Source organism: Homalodisca vitripennis, chromosome 5 (assembly GCF_021130785.1).
Source record: "Homalodisca vitripennis isolate AUS2020 chromosome 5, UT_GWSS_2.1, whole genome shotgun sequence".
NCBI classification, from domain to species: Eukaryota; Metazoa; Arthropoda; class Insecta; order Hemiptera; family Cicadellidae; genus Homalodisca; species Homalodisca vitripennis.
Window position 1 is genome coordinate 117,080,381 of NC_060211.1, and position 17,361 is coordinate 117,097,741.

At 31.7% G+C, this 17,361-nt stretch overlaps 1 protein-coding gene across 13 annotated transcripts in view; it reads right to left on the bottom strand.

Moving 5' to 3' along the window:
* Window positions 1-17,361, bottom strand: part of LOC124362791 (kinesin-like protein unc-104) — a 130,571-nt gene that overhangs the window by 90,238 nt on the left and 22,972 nt on the right. For all 13 annotated transcript variants that reach the window (XM_046817585.1, XM_046817597.1, XM_046817592.1 and 10 more), the window contains exon 2: window positions 9,418-9,526. In XM_046817585.1, the coding sequence (XP_046673541.1) occupies window positions 9,418-9,517 (100 nt within the window). In that variant the 5' untranslated portion in view covers window positions 9,518-9,526. The remainder of the gene's footprint in view (window positions 1-9,417; window positions 9,527-17,361) is intronic.

Consider the following 17,361-nt stretch of genomic DNA (forward strand, 5'->3'; position numbering starts at 1 on the left):
ACTTGTAATTTATTAAAGTTGAATAAAGTACTTAAGTATTTGCATTTTTACAATGTTTTCAATTAAAATTATGATGTTCAATCCTGGCATTAATGGCTAAATACATAAATTTGATTCAGTACAAAGTACAAAACTCTCTTAGTGACCTGAACACAATGATTTGATCAACAGAGAACAAAATAAATAAAGAAAAACCTATTTTTAAAATTTGTGTAATGTAATTGTCAATAATTTATTAGATTACTTAAAAATACATTGTATACTAAAACCAACTGGATTCCACTGTTTGTAATTTAATTTGTGATGAGAACAAGTAATTTCAAAGTAGTGTATAATGTTAATTAAATATAAGATTTTATTTTTGTAAATACATTTTTCTACATTAATTCAATTCAAATTATTTAACAACAGTTATTAGTATTTGTTAGTTATAAATAATAAATCTGACGTTTAAAGAAGTTCTATCTACTAGATTTAATTTTTTTTTAATTTTCAGTTTTGACTCTTTGTTGATCTGGCTGCTGTCAAATTGATAAATTTACTTTTGTTTTCACTTTAAACTTTTTGCTTGTGTTTGTATGAAAAATATTAAAAAGTATTATTTTGAGATAGTGAGCATCCGCTTAAAATAGTATTTCTTCAGTTACTTGCCAATTGTTTCAAAAATATTTACACTGTACAGAAAAGGTTTGGATAACAATAAATAAACCTATTCCATTATCCAATACATTATGTTAAACTGATTCTAAATAGTTTTTATATCTTTAAGTGTGTTTTTATTTGAAAAACATACACACAGTTTTAGAATTGCGGATAGTATTACAATAATGAAAACAAGTACAGAGTAAGATTTTAATACTGCAGTAAGATATGTTAAAAGACATTTTTCACAATAATGAAAACAAGGCCAAGGTCAAGGTCTGGCCAAGGTCTGTAGCCAAGATGTTCTACGAACAGTATATTTTTCTCACGTTCAATCGATTTTGAGGTACGGGTTAATGTTCTGGGGTCCATCCAGTGTAGTAAATTTTAATAGAGTATTTGTCCTCCAGAAATGGTGTTTGCGAATCATCTCAGGACGTAGGAGATTCGAAACTTGTAAACCTCTTTTCGTTGAATTAAAAATACTTACTCTGGCGTGTCTGGTGGGGTACGAGCTATGCTCTTTTGTTAAGGGCAATCCAAAGCTTTTTGTAAGCAATGGATACTACCATCAGTATCCGACCAGATCAAGAGGGCTGATATCTGTGGCTGCACATAGTACTGGCGCATTTGAGAGGGGTCCATACCACTTGGGTGCAAAAGCTTTCAATGCATTGCCATTGAATATTAAAAATGAGCAAAATCTACGTTTATTTAAAAAAAAAACTAAAGACACACTTTCTTGATAAATGTTTCTACTGTGTAAGAGATTTGTTAAATTAGATATAGTTTTAGTATTTTGACATGTAATGTAAAAATGTATTTTGCATTTACGAATAAAGATCTTGAAATCTTGAAACAAGTACAGAGTAAGATTTTAATACTGCAGTAAGATATGTTAAAAGACATTTTTCACAATTCTATGTAAAACGACTCCAATCAACTGGTACATTAGGGGAAGGAAAAAACCTAGAACATATTCACTTTAAAATATTTTGAAATAAAGTACTTGTAAAAAATGTATTTACTTTGAAAATATTTGTTTTATAACAGTAAAAGTAATATTATTTTTTTAAATTAAACTTTCAACATTTATGAATTTAACCATAATTACAGGTATAACCAATGAAAGTTTGTCTTGAAATATTTCATGTTTCAGATAGCTGTTTTTTTCATTCTATCACAGTGAAACGTAAGACTGAAGAAGAAGAAGAAGAAGAAGAAGGTGGAGGAGTGCTCCTTGTCTGGCTATTGATCAAAAGAGCTCTTCACCCAACCATCCCCACACCCGACAGAATTCTTTCTGTAGAAACACTCTTTAACATATGTTGAGTGTCTCTTCAAGTCTTGTTTGGTGTGACCCTTCTTGTGAACACCAGTTTCTAAATATGGGATATATCAGTCCAACACATTTCATGCTACTTATAAAATATACAAAAATGTTCTAGCCACTTTATAAAGGATTATACATAGTTATTTTTAAATTTATGAGAGAAGATTTTTCTGAAATAATTTGTAATATCACCAAATCTGAATGTTCTAATTGTTGTAAATAAAGTACTTTAAACTATAAAATATTATATTTTATAATATGTTCGTTTATTACTTTGTTCCAGATAGGTTTACTGCCTTAAAAATGAAGAGAAAAATGTACCTATATTTTAAGATAATATTTTATTTACATTTTGGTTGGTTCATTTTCAATGCAGAGATGTATTTTACAAATACTCCTGTATGATACTCAGTTTAAATCTCTCACCTGTCCACACTTTAGTCGTACCAGTACAGTAGTAAGCCTTCCAAACGTTAAAAAAGTTTTATTCCTTGTCCTTGTGTTCGTGTATATGTTAAGTGTTTTGTATTTTTACATATTTAGTACGACAACGCCCAGTGCTAAAATATTACAATCTAAGTACTGCTTTGATAATAATGTTCCAACATAGATCATATCAGCGCAATATTTTTCCTGGATTGCTGACTAAATACTGATCAAATTAGGACTAAGGACAATAGATAGTGTTTTTATTTGTATATTTATGGACATATTAGTGTCAAAAATACAAATGTTTACTCATGTTTTAAGATGCTGCATTCTACTGAGTTCTACAAATTCTTCAGTGGTATGAAAAAGATAATTATAAAGAGATCTTAGTTTCTTGAGTCCCATCTATGTTTTTGAGATTGTATGTTACCAGACAGAATGTTTGTACATTGTGCTTCTTAGTAGAAAGAGATTTCTTCAGTGTTAGTCTGAGTGCTGTAAAAAGTTAAATTTTCACTATAACAAGTGTTGTGAGCATTTATAACACTGGTCCTTTTCAAGTTTTGTTAACTGCATACATTATCACTAGCAAAACTTAATTTAAAACATAATCAAAATAACAATAAATTATTATAACACACATTAAGCAGAATGAATGGACAGTAGCTGGAGTTTAATTGAGTAATGTTACTAGTATCTAAGACAGGTAAGATAAAACAGGACACAATAAATAAAGAAGGAAATATTCCTAAATTTCGCTGGTGGGAAAATGTTACATTTTCATGCAGAACGATAATTTCTTATGATGACGCATTTATCATTGTAATTAGACCAAAATGTTGGTACCTACTGTGCAAGCTAAGTATCAACTCCTCTTCCGGCAGTAATTCCACTTCTTGTAGACCATTTTTTAGAATTGCAATAGAATATTTTTTAAGAAATAATACAAAAACAGAAAAAGAGTACAAAGAAATCATTTGTTTTGTTTATTCACATAATTGTGGTGAAAAGAACGTGAACTATGATTTGAAAAGTAATCCTTTTAATAAAATAACAAATCTGAGATAGATATTATTAGCCAAACTACAAGTAGCTTCTAAAACGGTTTTATATAGGCAGACACCAAAGTTATGAATATAAATGTTCTAAGATGCAAAAAATTAATTAAACAGATGATTATATATGTCAGCTAACTATCAATGTCAAAATATAAATATAGCGATAAACAAAATTATGTAATCAATTTTTTTTATGAAAGTAAAATATTACTGTGAAAAAATACAGTGTTTAAATACACAAAACATATGAGTATATGTTTTATTAAAGTTGTTGATAAAAAACACATAACAGATGGAAATGATAGTTCAAACAGAATTATTTTTAAAAACATAAAAATCTTAGATAATTGTTGAAAGCAGTTTTTATTTGGTTACAAAAATTTAAGCATGTATGAGATTGACAAAAATATTCATAAATTATTCAAACAAACACAAATGAAAAGCATAAAAATATTCAACATTATTGGATATTATAATAAAGTGTAATAAAAAATAGCAAGTACTACAGTACACGTCCTCTGACCAGCTAATCAAACAAAAAGAACATTTTGCAATCAAGGTTTGATTTGTAATATTGGTGTGATAATGCTGAATCTCAACAATAGCTGACTTCACAGTATCATTGACACGGGAAGAGAAAAATATAAGAAAATTCATACTGCAATTTATGTTTTCAGTGGTATATGAATCATGCCAATATGGGTATTTCCCTCTATTATTTGTACAAATTGCAAAAATGAGCGCATTGTTCACTATTCAGAAATCTGAAGCATGACAGAAAAAGCTTTATAAAAAAATATACATTAAATGTTTCTCTACGTTGATAGTAAAAAGTAGGGAACAATGAGTGTCCGACGAGACATAAAATGACAGTTGAATGCAAGTGTACTCCTGCCACCCACACCCTCTATTACTCATTCTGAAGTCCACAACTGAATCACCCCCACCACAAACCTGTTTCTCCTAAAACTGTCTCAATGTTAAAAATATTCTTATTTTGTTTGCTAATTTTATATTACATTTGAAAAAACAAATTTACTTCCAATTGTATTAAATAGAATGGTTTATTTACATCCAAAAGAGAAAGAAGTCGCTACCACACAGATTCACATGTTCATTCTACTTTTACCTACAGTACTGTATTTATTATATATCAAGTTATTACTAGCCTAATTATTTTTGTCTTGTGGATTAGGAAAGAATCATCAGTTTTCATTTATCACTTTACCAGACTTATGACTATTTATAATGTTTTAATGGGGATTGAATAAGAATGATAATGTACAAAAAGGTTTTCTGTGCAGTTCAAAACATCAGAATAGAGAATAAATTATACAAAAGCAATTTAAAAGAATAGTTTCCAACGGAGTATACCATCTAAATTTAAAACAGAATACACTCTTTTGACAAATTTAGAGAAATTTAAAAATCTTTAAATTTTCCATAGTACTACTATCTGTTTCATCAATATATGGGTATCATGAAAGCCTCTTGGAGACTGTAGAAAGCCTTACCGATCAAGTAAGCCCTTAAATTCCTTTTAAAACTATTTATATGTGTTTGCATCTGGAATACTGAATGAGAAGGTTGGGTTTTGTAAGGCCTTGAAGTTGATATATGACGTTATTGGTAAGTCTACTGGCACCTTTGAGTCCTTTCCCTTCTGATAAAACTAAATTTTTGTTTCCTAGTTTATAATTTCTCAGGGGTGTTCCCATTCTTTTCTGGATACTCAACTATGTCTGTAACGCACTGATGAAAATCCAAAACAAAATATCACACAGTAGTAATTTAGTAGAAATACTTCTATAACAAGTGTTACAGCTGATGCGCGATAAGACTGATCAAAACAATACAAACAATCTGAACACATAACCTTTAAAAATGTAAAAGATATTTTTAGATCTTCAATTGCCTTGCTTTTCAGAAAAAACTAAATAATTATATAAAACAAAAAAAATCTATTGAAAAATTTTGTGCGTTTAACTTACCTTAAGAGGATCTTTCAATTAATAACATTTGTTCGCTGTAATGCAACTTTAGAAACAAGAAATAGGATTTTTCGTACATTTAGAGACTAGTGGGGTGTGGCCCAGAGGGATTTTTGAAATAAGAAAAGATTATATTCTCATAGAGGACCCTAAGAAGGTCCCTGTAAAATTTCAGTACAATCAGTTAAATAGTTCACTTATGAAAGCAAAAGAAAAAAGCCACTTTCACATTTTATAACATTATTAGGATTGTCAGGGTGAAAATTTTACAAGGAGAGTCTGGGGGAAGGGAGGAATTTGTGAATTATGAGAAGAACGTATGGATTAAGTAGTGGGTATGATATTTTCATTTCCACAAGAATATGGTGTGAATAAAAAATATCTTGTTTTAACATTCCTGAATGTGGAGAGACCAATGGGAGTATATTTTTTTATTTACAAGAGGAATATTTACAGTACATCCTGAGGGAAAAAAGAATTTGGGGGAATAAAGTAGACACAATAAAGAAAATTCTTAATGATACTGAGGTCCATAGCCTATGAGAGCAGGAGAGATAGGGAAATACACATTAATAATGGTGGTAGATGAGATGATTAAGGCTCAGATAGTTGAGGGAAGGAGATGACTATGATTAAACTTTATAAATATATTGTATGATGCAGGAGCATGTAAAGGGGAGGTTGGATCCATGGACAAAGGAAGTGATGCAATTTGAGGTTTCACAACTTTAATGTACACAAACAGCAAGTATATGATAATTTTACAAACAACAAGGCAAAAGCAAAGATGCCACATGGTGAACTAGGAGAAAACCAAGAGGCCAGACACACATGCTCACATGCATATATCGTAAATATTTAAACAGTTTACAATTATCTGAAGAAGTGTACACAAATACAAAAACATTTATAAATGTTGCAAACCATATCAATGATAATTTATTTAAAGAGAATTAACCCTTTTACTATCCATATGAGTATATGTATGATAAGGTACAAAGTAACTAATACAGTAGGAACAAAAGACAAACAAACTGTTGTTTTTGCGTCTTTGTTGAGTGAGACTTATATATAGTTTTGGTGATATGTTAGTTGGATGGCCAACATAATAATACTTGCACAGAGATTTACAATTTCATGTTCTTTCTTAGAAATATTTTTCAAAAAAACTAGCTGATTTTATTTCCACATTTAAGGAAAATAGATAAACAAAAAATACACAATTCAAATATATGAGATGACATTGGAGGGAAGGAAACGAATAGAAAAGCCGAGGGACAATTGGTTGAAATGAATGAAAAAGACATTGACAAAACCAACTGAAGGTACTGGAAGAGAGATAGTGACAATAAAGAATGAAAGGAAGATGTTGGAGAGGACTTCATAACAGCTGACCCAGCAATAATACAATCTGCTTAATATGATGATGTAGCAATATTAGTAACATTATTAATGGTCTGAGCAGTAACAAAACTGAAAAAAATTCTTTTCAGGTATAAACAGAAACAAATTCTGTCTCATTAACACATTTTTTAATTACTGAAATAAATATTTAAATCGGAATGTATACTTTGTTTAAAGTTTGTTATTGACGATGGATTAATTGAAAGGATAGTAGGATTTCGGACATTTGCCATTGTTGTGTGTTACAATAAGTTACAGAAAAATTATAAAAAGTTAGTTTTGAAATGTATACAACACTAAAACTAGACTTATTTCAGTTTCCAAAAAATACTAATTACAAAATAAAATTGTTTCTTTCCTTAATGACATAATGTATTCTGTTTAAATGTTATTTATTTGATTCGGACAGACAAAAATATTTTTATTTTGTTAACACAAGATATATAATAATTATGGGGAGTAAACCATTACATAATAATAAAATACAGGATTTATTTTAAAACAGTTTATACTACAGATATTGAGTCCCATGATCTATAACATCCTTAAGAAAGTATTCATGTGTGTTTCCATCATATGGAATGATTATTTCACTTTAAAATGTTTTCTTTATTTATTTGCTACGATTGGCATGTCCCATTGATGATGTTAATGATCTATATATATATATATATATATATATATATATCATCGGCTCTGGGTTTTTGGCACTGTGGACAAACAAAATTGTTGCAACCTTATTAAAGTCCTTTTATTTTTAGATATACACTATGAATCTTGGAAAAACATTTTTGTTAATAATTATCATAACAAAAAATGTGAATTTACTGCCTTTAATAATGTCTGAGATATGTAAATAAAACGAACGTCAATTTTAAATTAAATATAATTATAATTTATTAACTACAAGCCCCAATGTATTGTCAGTTGAAAAATTAGTTTTAACAATGGCTTTGATTAGATTAATAATTAGAAATCTAAATTAATATTATTAAAGCTAAATAACACAGTTTTACATAAATGGTGTTTATAGATTTTGTAATAGCATCATGAAGTTCTCTCAATAACAAAACAACTTACGTTTATATTACAGGGAGTGTTTTTGTTCTTATAATATAAAAAATAAACAAAGAGTATTTTATATTTTTTTTATATTGCCAATAACTGCTATCTTATCTACGGTCCAAAAGGCACTTTGAAATAACAATTACCAGTGTTTATACCCCTACTAAATAGTACTTTTCTTTTTGCTTAGCAAATTATTGTAAGAGGGCTTTTAGTTTAACTGTCTTGCTACCTAACCTTAAAAAAAATATTGCTGCCAGACCCACAAGTATCTCCTGACACACTGTACTACACAGATAGGTTTGGGTTAGTTTAAGTTTTGAATAGTTCATCACTAAATATGGATAGTGGCAATGTAAGTCAAATACAAGTGCGACACAAATGTTAGGAAATCCGTTTTCAAGATTAAGTTGGTAATTATAGTTTAGGCCTTCTTAAACTAAGAAGATAAAATACTTAGGGATTCCAGGGTTTGTTTGATATTGAGCCATGGGGATGATGAAAAATTTCTCATACTTCAGAACACATTCTGGCAGTCCTTCAGCAGGAATATCTAATACATTCAAACCTTCCTTTTGTTCGATTCATAATGCTCTTTCCAAGTTTTTACTCAGTTAAAAAATCAGTTACGTCTTACGATTCACGCTTATGACTGATGTGGGGTGAAGTGCGGAGTTGCCGTTTTGCAATTCGCTATGTACAATGTACAGTGGAGTTGCCAAACTGAGTAATGTTAGCATTAGGGCATACTTCCTTATTTTTAATACAACTTAAATAAAATAAAATAACCTTCACATTTCACTCTTACAATTTTTTTGCCTAAGCATGTAGAAGTACTGCACTTTTATTTAGTTAATGTTTTTGTGCTGTCGGCAGCTGCCTAGGTTGTCTACATGGATGAGCCAGGCCTGACCACTACTACCAATTAGCTAATATTGATTTACCTTTAAACATTATGCATATATTAATAAAACAATAAATCTATAATGTACTGGGTACGAACCAAACATGACCAGAGTTGTCTTTGAAATTTAATATCTCTGGTGCAAATATTTTGGGTGACAATCCAGCCAACATACCACCAATATTATATGAAAGTCTAACTTAGTACAACTACTAATTAGGAATACCTATTGATCTACCTTTTAACCCTTCGGTACTAACATCTGGATATTCATTATTTTTATAAACAGTACGGAAATTTCAGGCTAAATTGTACAATAGTGCAAAAAAGCCTAAAAAGAGTCTGATATTTTTCGGAAATCCCTGGGTAAAAGTCCGCGGTATTCCTGAGACACAACAAAATTTTGATCTGGTACCCAAAGGGTTAAGCATTATGCATGTATTAAAATGTTCTCTTAACTTGTATAGTTTAATGTCTATAAAAAGAGCCCAAAAGATTTTTGAAAATGTCGGAAGTTTATAACTAGTACTAATTTATAAAAAAAAGGGAAGTAAATTTAATATTAAAGATTCTTGTAAAAAGTGAACTTACTGGTTGTGTATCCAGACATTTCGATGATACATTTGCTCTCGCGGGAGATCTCCCTGTTGTTGAAGGGGCGAACCCTCACAGCCACTTTCACTGATGACATTGTTGGAACCTGTAACAGAACATTCTTGGTGTAGTCCACAGCCTTAATAAGGCTAAAATGTAACATCTTGGAATTTAGAATAAAGTTATACACTAAATATTACAAACTATTTTATCTAATCCTATTTAACTAATTCCCTTTATTATAGAATTGCAGTTGATGGTGAGAAAACATACTACACTTCGCTAAACCTTATCAAATTAAATAGTGGTAGTTTTTATATAGCATGCATTATTCAAATTCCCTATTTAAGAACTGATAAAACAAGGTAGGAGCACACCACACCACATAACATGTAACAGGCTTTGTTGAAGTTGCAAGTAAAATTTCACACCTACATCTCATGTCATTCTCCAGACTTCACCCTGAGTTATAGGCTTTACTAACGCTCAGGTAAATCTCATGATGGGACATACACAACATACAACGGAGTGTTGGAGGTCCCAACAAAAGTCCTACTCACCAATCAAACTCAGTAAACTCATTACATGTGTTTCTACATTACATGAAAATGTCAAATGACTGTACTCAAGTTTGTTTATTCTACAATTTTATCTTTGCCATAAAGATGTTAGCTAACACTCAGCCAAATCTCATGGAGTGACTTGTACCATCATCGAACTCAATGTGGCCTAAATGAAATGATACTCAGGCAATCAAGAAAAGACTGTATAATTAATTAAAATTTAAATATTAAATATTTAAAAAATTCCTACTTTGTTAGAGTAGAGTTACTTGTGAAAGTGCTGTTATATATCAGGCATGATAAACATTTAATAGTGCTTCGCGTTCCTCTTGTAATTTGTTTTATAAACGCACTTCATTTTGATCTAAGACTAATTTCTTCTGTTTCATTTCGCAAGCTTCCCTTCGCTTTCTATAAATTTCAAACAGAAAAGTAAAAGCAATAAACATAATATGCACAATGTTTACATCAACTTTTGTTCACACTAGCTGATATATTTAGAACAAATTATTAATAAAACCACTGCAGTTTACTTTCAAAATGTGTCTAAAATTCAAACTCCCAATTTATGTGATTCACCAATGAATTTCTTATGGAGATTTCTTCAGCCTTAGAGGGAAGTGGGGCGGAGCCCAGGTAATTTAATTGTTATAAATTTTTTTAATAAAGTCATGGGATTTGAGATTTTTTATAAAAAAAATTCAGCTTGATCGAGTAATGAAAAGTGGTTCAATTTAAGCAAGGAATGTTTACGTCATGACGATATATATATATATATATATATATATATATATATATATATATGTATATCTATATATATAAAAATGAAACTGTTCGTGTGTAACAGCATCACTCACAAACGGCTGGACGGATTCGCCTAATTTTTTTTTTTAATTTGTTCGTCTTGATCTGTAGAAGGTTATAGGATACTTTTTATCCCTTTCCCGATTCAGGATTCCGCCCCACTGGTTACAGAAATACCCGTAAGAAATGCATTGCAGCAAACATATGTTATTAAGTGAAAGAGTCTTTTCAAATTTTTAATCAGCTGTTCTTTGTAAACATATATAATGCGACAAAAAATATATTTATATATAAATTTCTTTACACTTATAGTTTTAAAGCATAGAGTAAGCTTAAGAGAAACGACAAATTTTGTTTAAACTGTTTCTGCAATCATAATATATAAAAATGAATGTTTGTGTGTTTGTCCTTTATAGACTCAGAAACTATTGGACCGATCACTATGAAAATTTGTATTTTTCTATGTAGAAGGTTTATACGCAATGCCCATTGATGTAACTAACCACCAGGCTGTACTGCAAGATATAAAAGTTATCAAAGCGCCTGCACATTATAAACTGCAATTACAACACAGTAGTTACGTATATTAAAATATCCAAACACTATTTGAAGGCAAAGAAATATACGGGCAAAGCTTAAGAGACGCGTGCGAAGCCGCGGGAAACAGCTAGTATATATATATATATATATATACAGGGAGAGTTTGCAAGCTAACAGTAGGAATTGGAAAACATAATACATATTGAAAACTAATGTAACAAATGAAAACCATAACCACTGAATCAGTGTTTTGTTAAAGTTTATAAAATAAAAAATGGATGAAGTTTACTTTTTCAAATTTTAATTGTAAGTACACTTGAAATAATGTGTAGTGTTCTTTACATTGTCACTGTACATATTGCAGCTCAGAACAAAACCAAAAGTACAGGACTATGAGAGAACCCTTGTTTGCATCATCAAAGTCTGTTAGTAATCTGGCCTTTGTGATCAACATTCCCAATGTGTGTGGTAAAATGGGCTTATTATAATGAGCTGCAGTTCAAGTAACGTATAACCTTAACTGGGTATGAGCTCAGCAGTGATTTGAGATTGGGTGAGAGAAAGTAAGTTACTTGACATTAATTCAGTGGTTTAATTCAATCATCCTAATTTTAAATGATTGAAAAATAAAAATGCAGAGATACCAAGATCTTTTGGAAAGTAATCAGTTTTTGGTTGTTAATGAATCGGAATAAATAATTTATTATGAGTAAAGAGTTACAGAGAAAACACACATTTTGTAAGTGAGCAGAGCCACTATTGGACAGGCACTACTTGATGGAAATTTATAAAGATGTTTTGTACTTTATTAAAATATTTCTCAAATTCCTCTTACCATTACTGGGGGTAAGATACAAATATTATTACAGCCATTTACTTTATAATATATATGTTGTAACAGTTCTTATTTCCCATTAGGTTGACTGCTCATCCAGTTTCATGGAAAATATTGTAAAACATTTGAGTTTTTTCTCATCATCTTCAATATTAACAGATAATCTGTGCTAGTACCCTGGCAATCAGGCCAATCTATAAGCAAGTGCTTATTACTGATCATCCTGATTCATGTCTAAAGGATTAAAAATCCAATTACTGTTTAATTGACTTAATTCAATCACTATGAAAGAGATTGGAAAACAAAAAAGAAAGTGAAAAAGCGCAGCTAGAAGTAAAATAGACTTTGTTACAGCCACTATAATAAAGTCTTTATATTTTTAAATGAAACTATCTTAAAATATAAATTCATTAGGTAAATAGCAGATGATACAAGAATCAGTAGATGTAAAGTACAGTAAGGGTTGTGGTTTACTGTAGTCATAAACCCCATACATTCGTTAACCGTACACAATGTTATCAGCTGCAAACTAATTGCTAATTTACTGTGGCCTAGATCCATGTAAAGCTGAACTGCAACCTCTGCTGATGTAGAGTTCATCATTTTAGTTTATCACGAGTGTCAGGAATCGTGATTAGGTAAACTTGCGCAATTCTTCAAACAAATGTCAGTATGCAAGAAATGTACTTTTTACATATTATATTTTGTACTAAGTTACCTGCGGCTTCGCATGCAATTTCAAACTGAAAAACAGAGACATCGTCGGTATATTCCTTTTAAATGGCATTTTATACATTTCTGAGATAGTGATAGTCACTGAAAGATATCCAATCTCCTGATACATTTTAGGTTTAAGTTTAATGCGCAGTGTTTTGAGACCGTGAAGTCAGAGAGTGAAAGTTTTTATAAGTACCTATGAAACAATTCCAATTTCTCTATAATATTTCATTATTATTGATTGAATAGCTAAAACGGTTTCAGTAATAATTGAACTACTCGTATTTTCCGCCATTGTAGAAGAATCATTAAGTCAAAGTCCTTAGTCTTCAGCTAAGGCACTTATGATGTAATAAATGGTAAGGCTCTAAATATTTTTGGAACGGAAATAGGCATATTTTAGGTTCATATTATTACAGTTTTCATGGTTAAGACCTTCGGATCGTTTTAATTTTAGGCTGTGGTATGTGCTTTTCTAATTCACATGAATTATATTTACGACACAATGGTTTAGTTTTTATTGTTGCCCCGATCAAGAATATGTATCGCGACCGGTTTGAAAAGCCTACATCGGTCAAGGATACCTACGACCGTAGTAAATTACTCCCTTAGTAAAAAATATATTTACATACACAGATCTGGCAAGTCTACTTCGGTCATACAGCGTCTACTTTCGGCCATTGTAATGTACTTCCGGTCTAAGGCATTTCCGGTGCCGCAGATGAATTAGTTTTGTTGACCCGATCAAGAAAATATATACCTACGCAGAAGCCTACTTCTGTGAAAAAACCAAGATTGGTTTTATAAAGGGTTTAGACCTACCATCGGCTGATAAAAAATGATGAGTGGCCAAGAAAAGCACACGTTATGTAATAGTTCAGCTGATCTCCTGTTCATCATTAAAAAAATAACAAATTTCATTAAAAATTACAATTATTAGTAGTCATTATGTTTACTGTCATTTCATTGTAAAACTCCTTAGGTAAAGTTTCCTTAGGCTGTCTAGTATAGTATAAATATTGAGTTATTATGAATTAATAAAATTGATCTAACTCACTTTAATAAGTTAAGCAGATACCATGACAAACATTGATAACATAGTTGTTATTAAAGTAAAGGGTTGTCCATAAATTGAAAGACATGAAATGATTGGATAAAATAAACAAAAACCCCATGTGAGAGAGTAGGCCTATAGAGTTAGTTATAGTTGTATTGCTTAGTCATAATATATATACTATGAATTTAATGTAACAATCAGTCTGTTACCAAGGACTCTGAGTTTACAGTATTGTAAGATGATTATTGAATCTATCTTATTGAAAGACAGTAAATAACACTAACAGTATTATCTGGTTTTAAAATGGTGGTTACTTTTGTACAAAAACTGACAACAAAAAGTGTACATCTAATTTTAAAAAGCTCCGATAAAAAAAGGGTTTGCTACCTTATTTGTCCATATTGCATGATAGAACTGAGGTATTATGAAATGAGTAAACCTTGTATTTAGATGATAATATGTTAAAATTGCGGTATATGATCCCAAAATGTACACAGCCCAGCATTTCTTTATAACCATGTCCATAGTGCCTAAAAAGTAAAAGTCTCAAATGTTTTTTAAAAAGGATTGGTCTACATTCACCACTTTGGTCTCAGCCCTGAGTTTCGAGAGAGTGACCGCAACATCTCACTTTCCAACGTGGCTATATAGAGACAGCTCGGCAATGTCCATACAAATTGAAGTGATCACTTTCTTTACATTGACAGCTTTATTGGATTTATAGGGCAATGTGAATGATGCGGCGCCACCATATAGCCGTGACGTCGCGATAGCATGATTCAAATGTGATTAACAGTGGCACCAACTCAACAACTTAAAACTGTATATATTGTTAGTAAACAAGCCACTGAAGAAATGTCTTCACATCACTCAAAGTGAATGATCGTGAACTGCGCATGCCGAAATTCCGGTAATTTGCTCAGTCCACGTGTACACCTACAGGGACCTCTCCGGACCAATAACCTTACGTCATGAGACGTATGCCGCCGCCGTCAGATCCTCCGATCAACCAGGGACTTCCAGCCTCCAAACGACACCAAGTCAACGACAGACTGACTCTCGATCGACAGAACACCATACTTTTTTAGGGTCCCCACTTCGGATCGACAGGCAGAATTGAATATATCAAAACAAAAACAAAAACCTATTGGAAAAGTTCCATTCCAAATTTCATTGAGACTGCTTCACCAAAACGCTCAATTCGCAACTAACAAACTGGATGCACTCAGCTCATGTGTGAAGATCTGAACACAGATGTACTTGTTGTAACCGAAAACGGGTTCAACAGTAAACACATTGAGCAATGTAAAATTCCAAATTTTAAATTGGCGAACTCGTACTGTCGTAATCACTCCAAAGGAGGTGGGGGTGGTTCGCAATTTTTTTGAAACAAAATTTCATTTCAAAAAACTTTTCCTATTCAAGAAACAGACGAGAAACATTTTGAAGCAGTCGGAATTAAACTTAAAACCCAAAATTCAAAATTAATTGTCATTGGCATCTACAGGTCTCCCAGTGGCAACGAAAACATGTTTTTTACAAAATTAGAATCCTTACTAACGGACCTGACGAATCATCACCTAGACTACATCCTGATGGGTGATTTTAATATAAACGTCTTGGACAACAACCAGCAAACCACAAAAAACGATTAGCAGATTTATTAAGGTCATTTGATCTCGAGTGGCTTGTCAAGACCCCCAACAAGAGTGACAGCAACGACAAAATCTGCTATTGACAATGTTATCTCCAACCTTCCTAATGTCGCAGTGTCTGTGGTGAATACAGCGATTTCTGACCACTATGGCCAAGAGGCCGTAATTAAGTGGAACAAAAAATTCATTAGGGAGCCCAAAATTTCCAAAAACCGTAAGAGACACAAGGCCAGAAAATATCGCTCTCCTCAACTCTTTTCCTTTCGAAAGAAAAGTGGGACTTTCTAAATTTATCCAAACCAGTTGAGCAACAGTTTGAAACTTTTAATAGTTATTTAAACTTTTATTTAGATCTATGTTGTCCAAAAAGAACCATCAAAATTGGTCAAAAAAATGACAAACAATAAATGGATCACTAAAGGAATTCTCATCTCGAGAGAAAAACTTAAGTTTTACTCTGAAATTTATAAACAAACACAAGATGACAATTTTAAAACATTTTTCCGGAAATATAAAACAATTTTATAGAAAGGTGATCCATGCAGCAAAAGCATATGATGTCTCAAAAGCGATTATATCTTCAAAAAACATTTCTAAAAACTATTTGGGGCATCATTAACAATAAATCAAATCCTTCAAAAATAGCACAGATCAAAATTGGGGATCGGCTTTTGGATGATGAAACTGAGGTGGCTAACGAGTTTAAACAAGTTTTTTTGCAACTGTGGCTTGTGACCAAGGCCCTCGGCCATCGGCTCCTGTAGCAAACTCCACGAGAAGACAAATTCCATCAGCCTCTATGTGCTTGGCACCGGTCGACGAGAAAGAACTCGTCAGTATTATTCAGCAGCTCCCAGCCAAAAAATCGAATGATCTTAATTCAAACTCAATGTGGCTCATAAAAAAATGCTCGAAGCATATTGTTGAGGCCTCTGACCGCCTTGATAAATTCCTCATTTCATTTGGGAGTTTTTCCCTCACTCCTGAAGATGTCAAAAGTAACCCCTATCTTTAAAAAAGACGACCCTACACTCATGAATAACTATCGGCCTGTCTCTATTTTGCCTATTTTAAGCAAACTATTTGAAAAGTTGTTTTTAGTGCGAATGCTTCAGTTTCTGGAATAAACACAATCAGCTCTCAAATGACCAATTTGGCTTCAGAAAGGGCAAATCGACAATAGATGCAATTGTGGGTCTTGTCGATATGATTGTAGAGGGATTGGAAAGTCGAAATCACACTTTAAGTGTGTTTCTCGATTTATCTAAAGCTTTCGATTGTGTTGACCATATTACACTGCTTGACAGACTGGAATCGCATGGCATCCGAGGCGTGCCTCTCACATGGCTTAGTTCATTCCTAAGCCATAGAACTCAAGTTGTCCAAATTTCTAATCATATTTCAAATTCTGTAAAATATGAGTTATGGAGTTCCTCAAGGATCCATTCTCAGTCCAATTCTCTTCCTGCTTTATGTTAATGACATAAAATCATCACTACCACACGGGAAAATCGTGCAGTATGCTGATGATACGACTCTTTGTTTTAACGAATCTTCGAAATCAGATTTGGAACAAAACGCATTTGTTGGAATGAACAATTGTGTCCAACATTTTCATAGCCTCAATCTAAATACAAATTCATCTAAATCTAACGTTTTAAATTTCACTTTAAACCCAGTAGACTTTGAGTATGGACCTAGCGTTATGTTAGCGGATACAATACTAGAAGAAGTCTATTCCTCAAAATTCCTTGGAATTTACCTTGATCA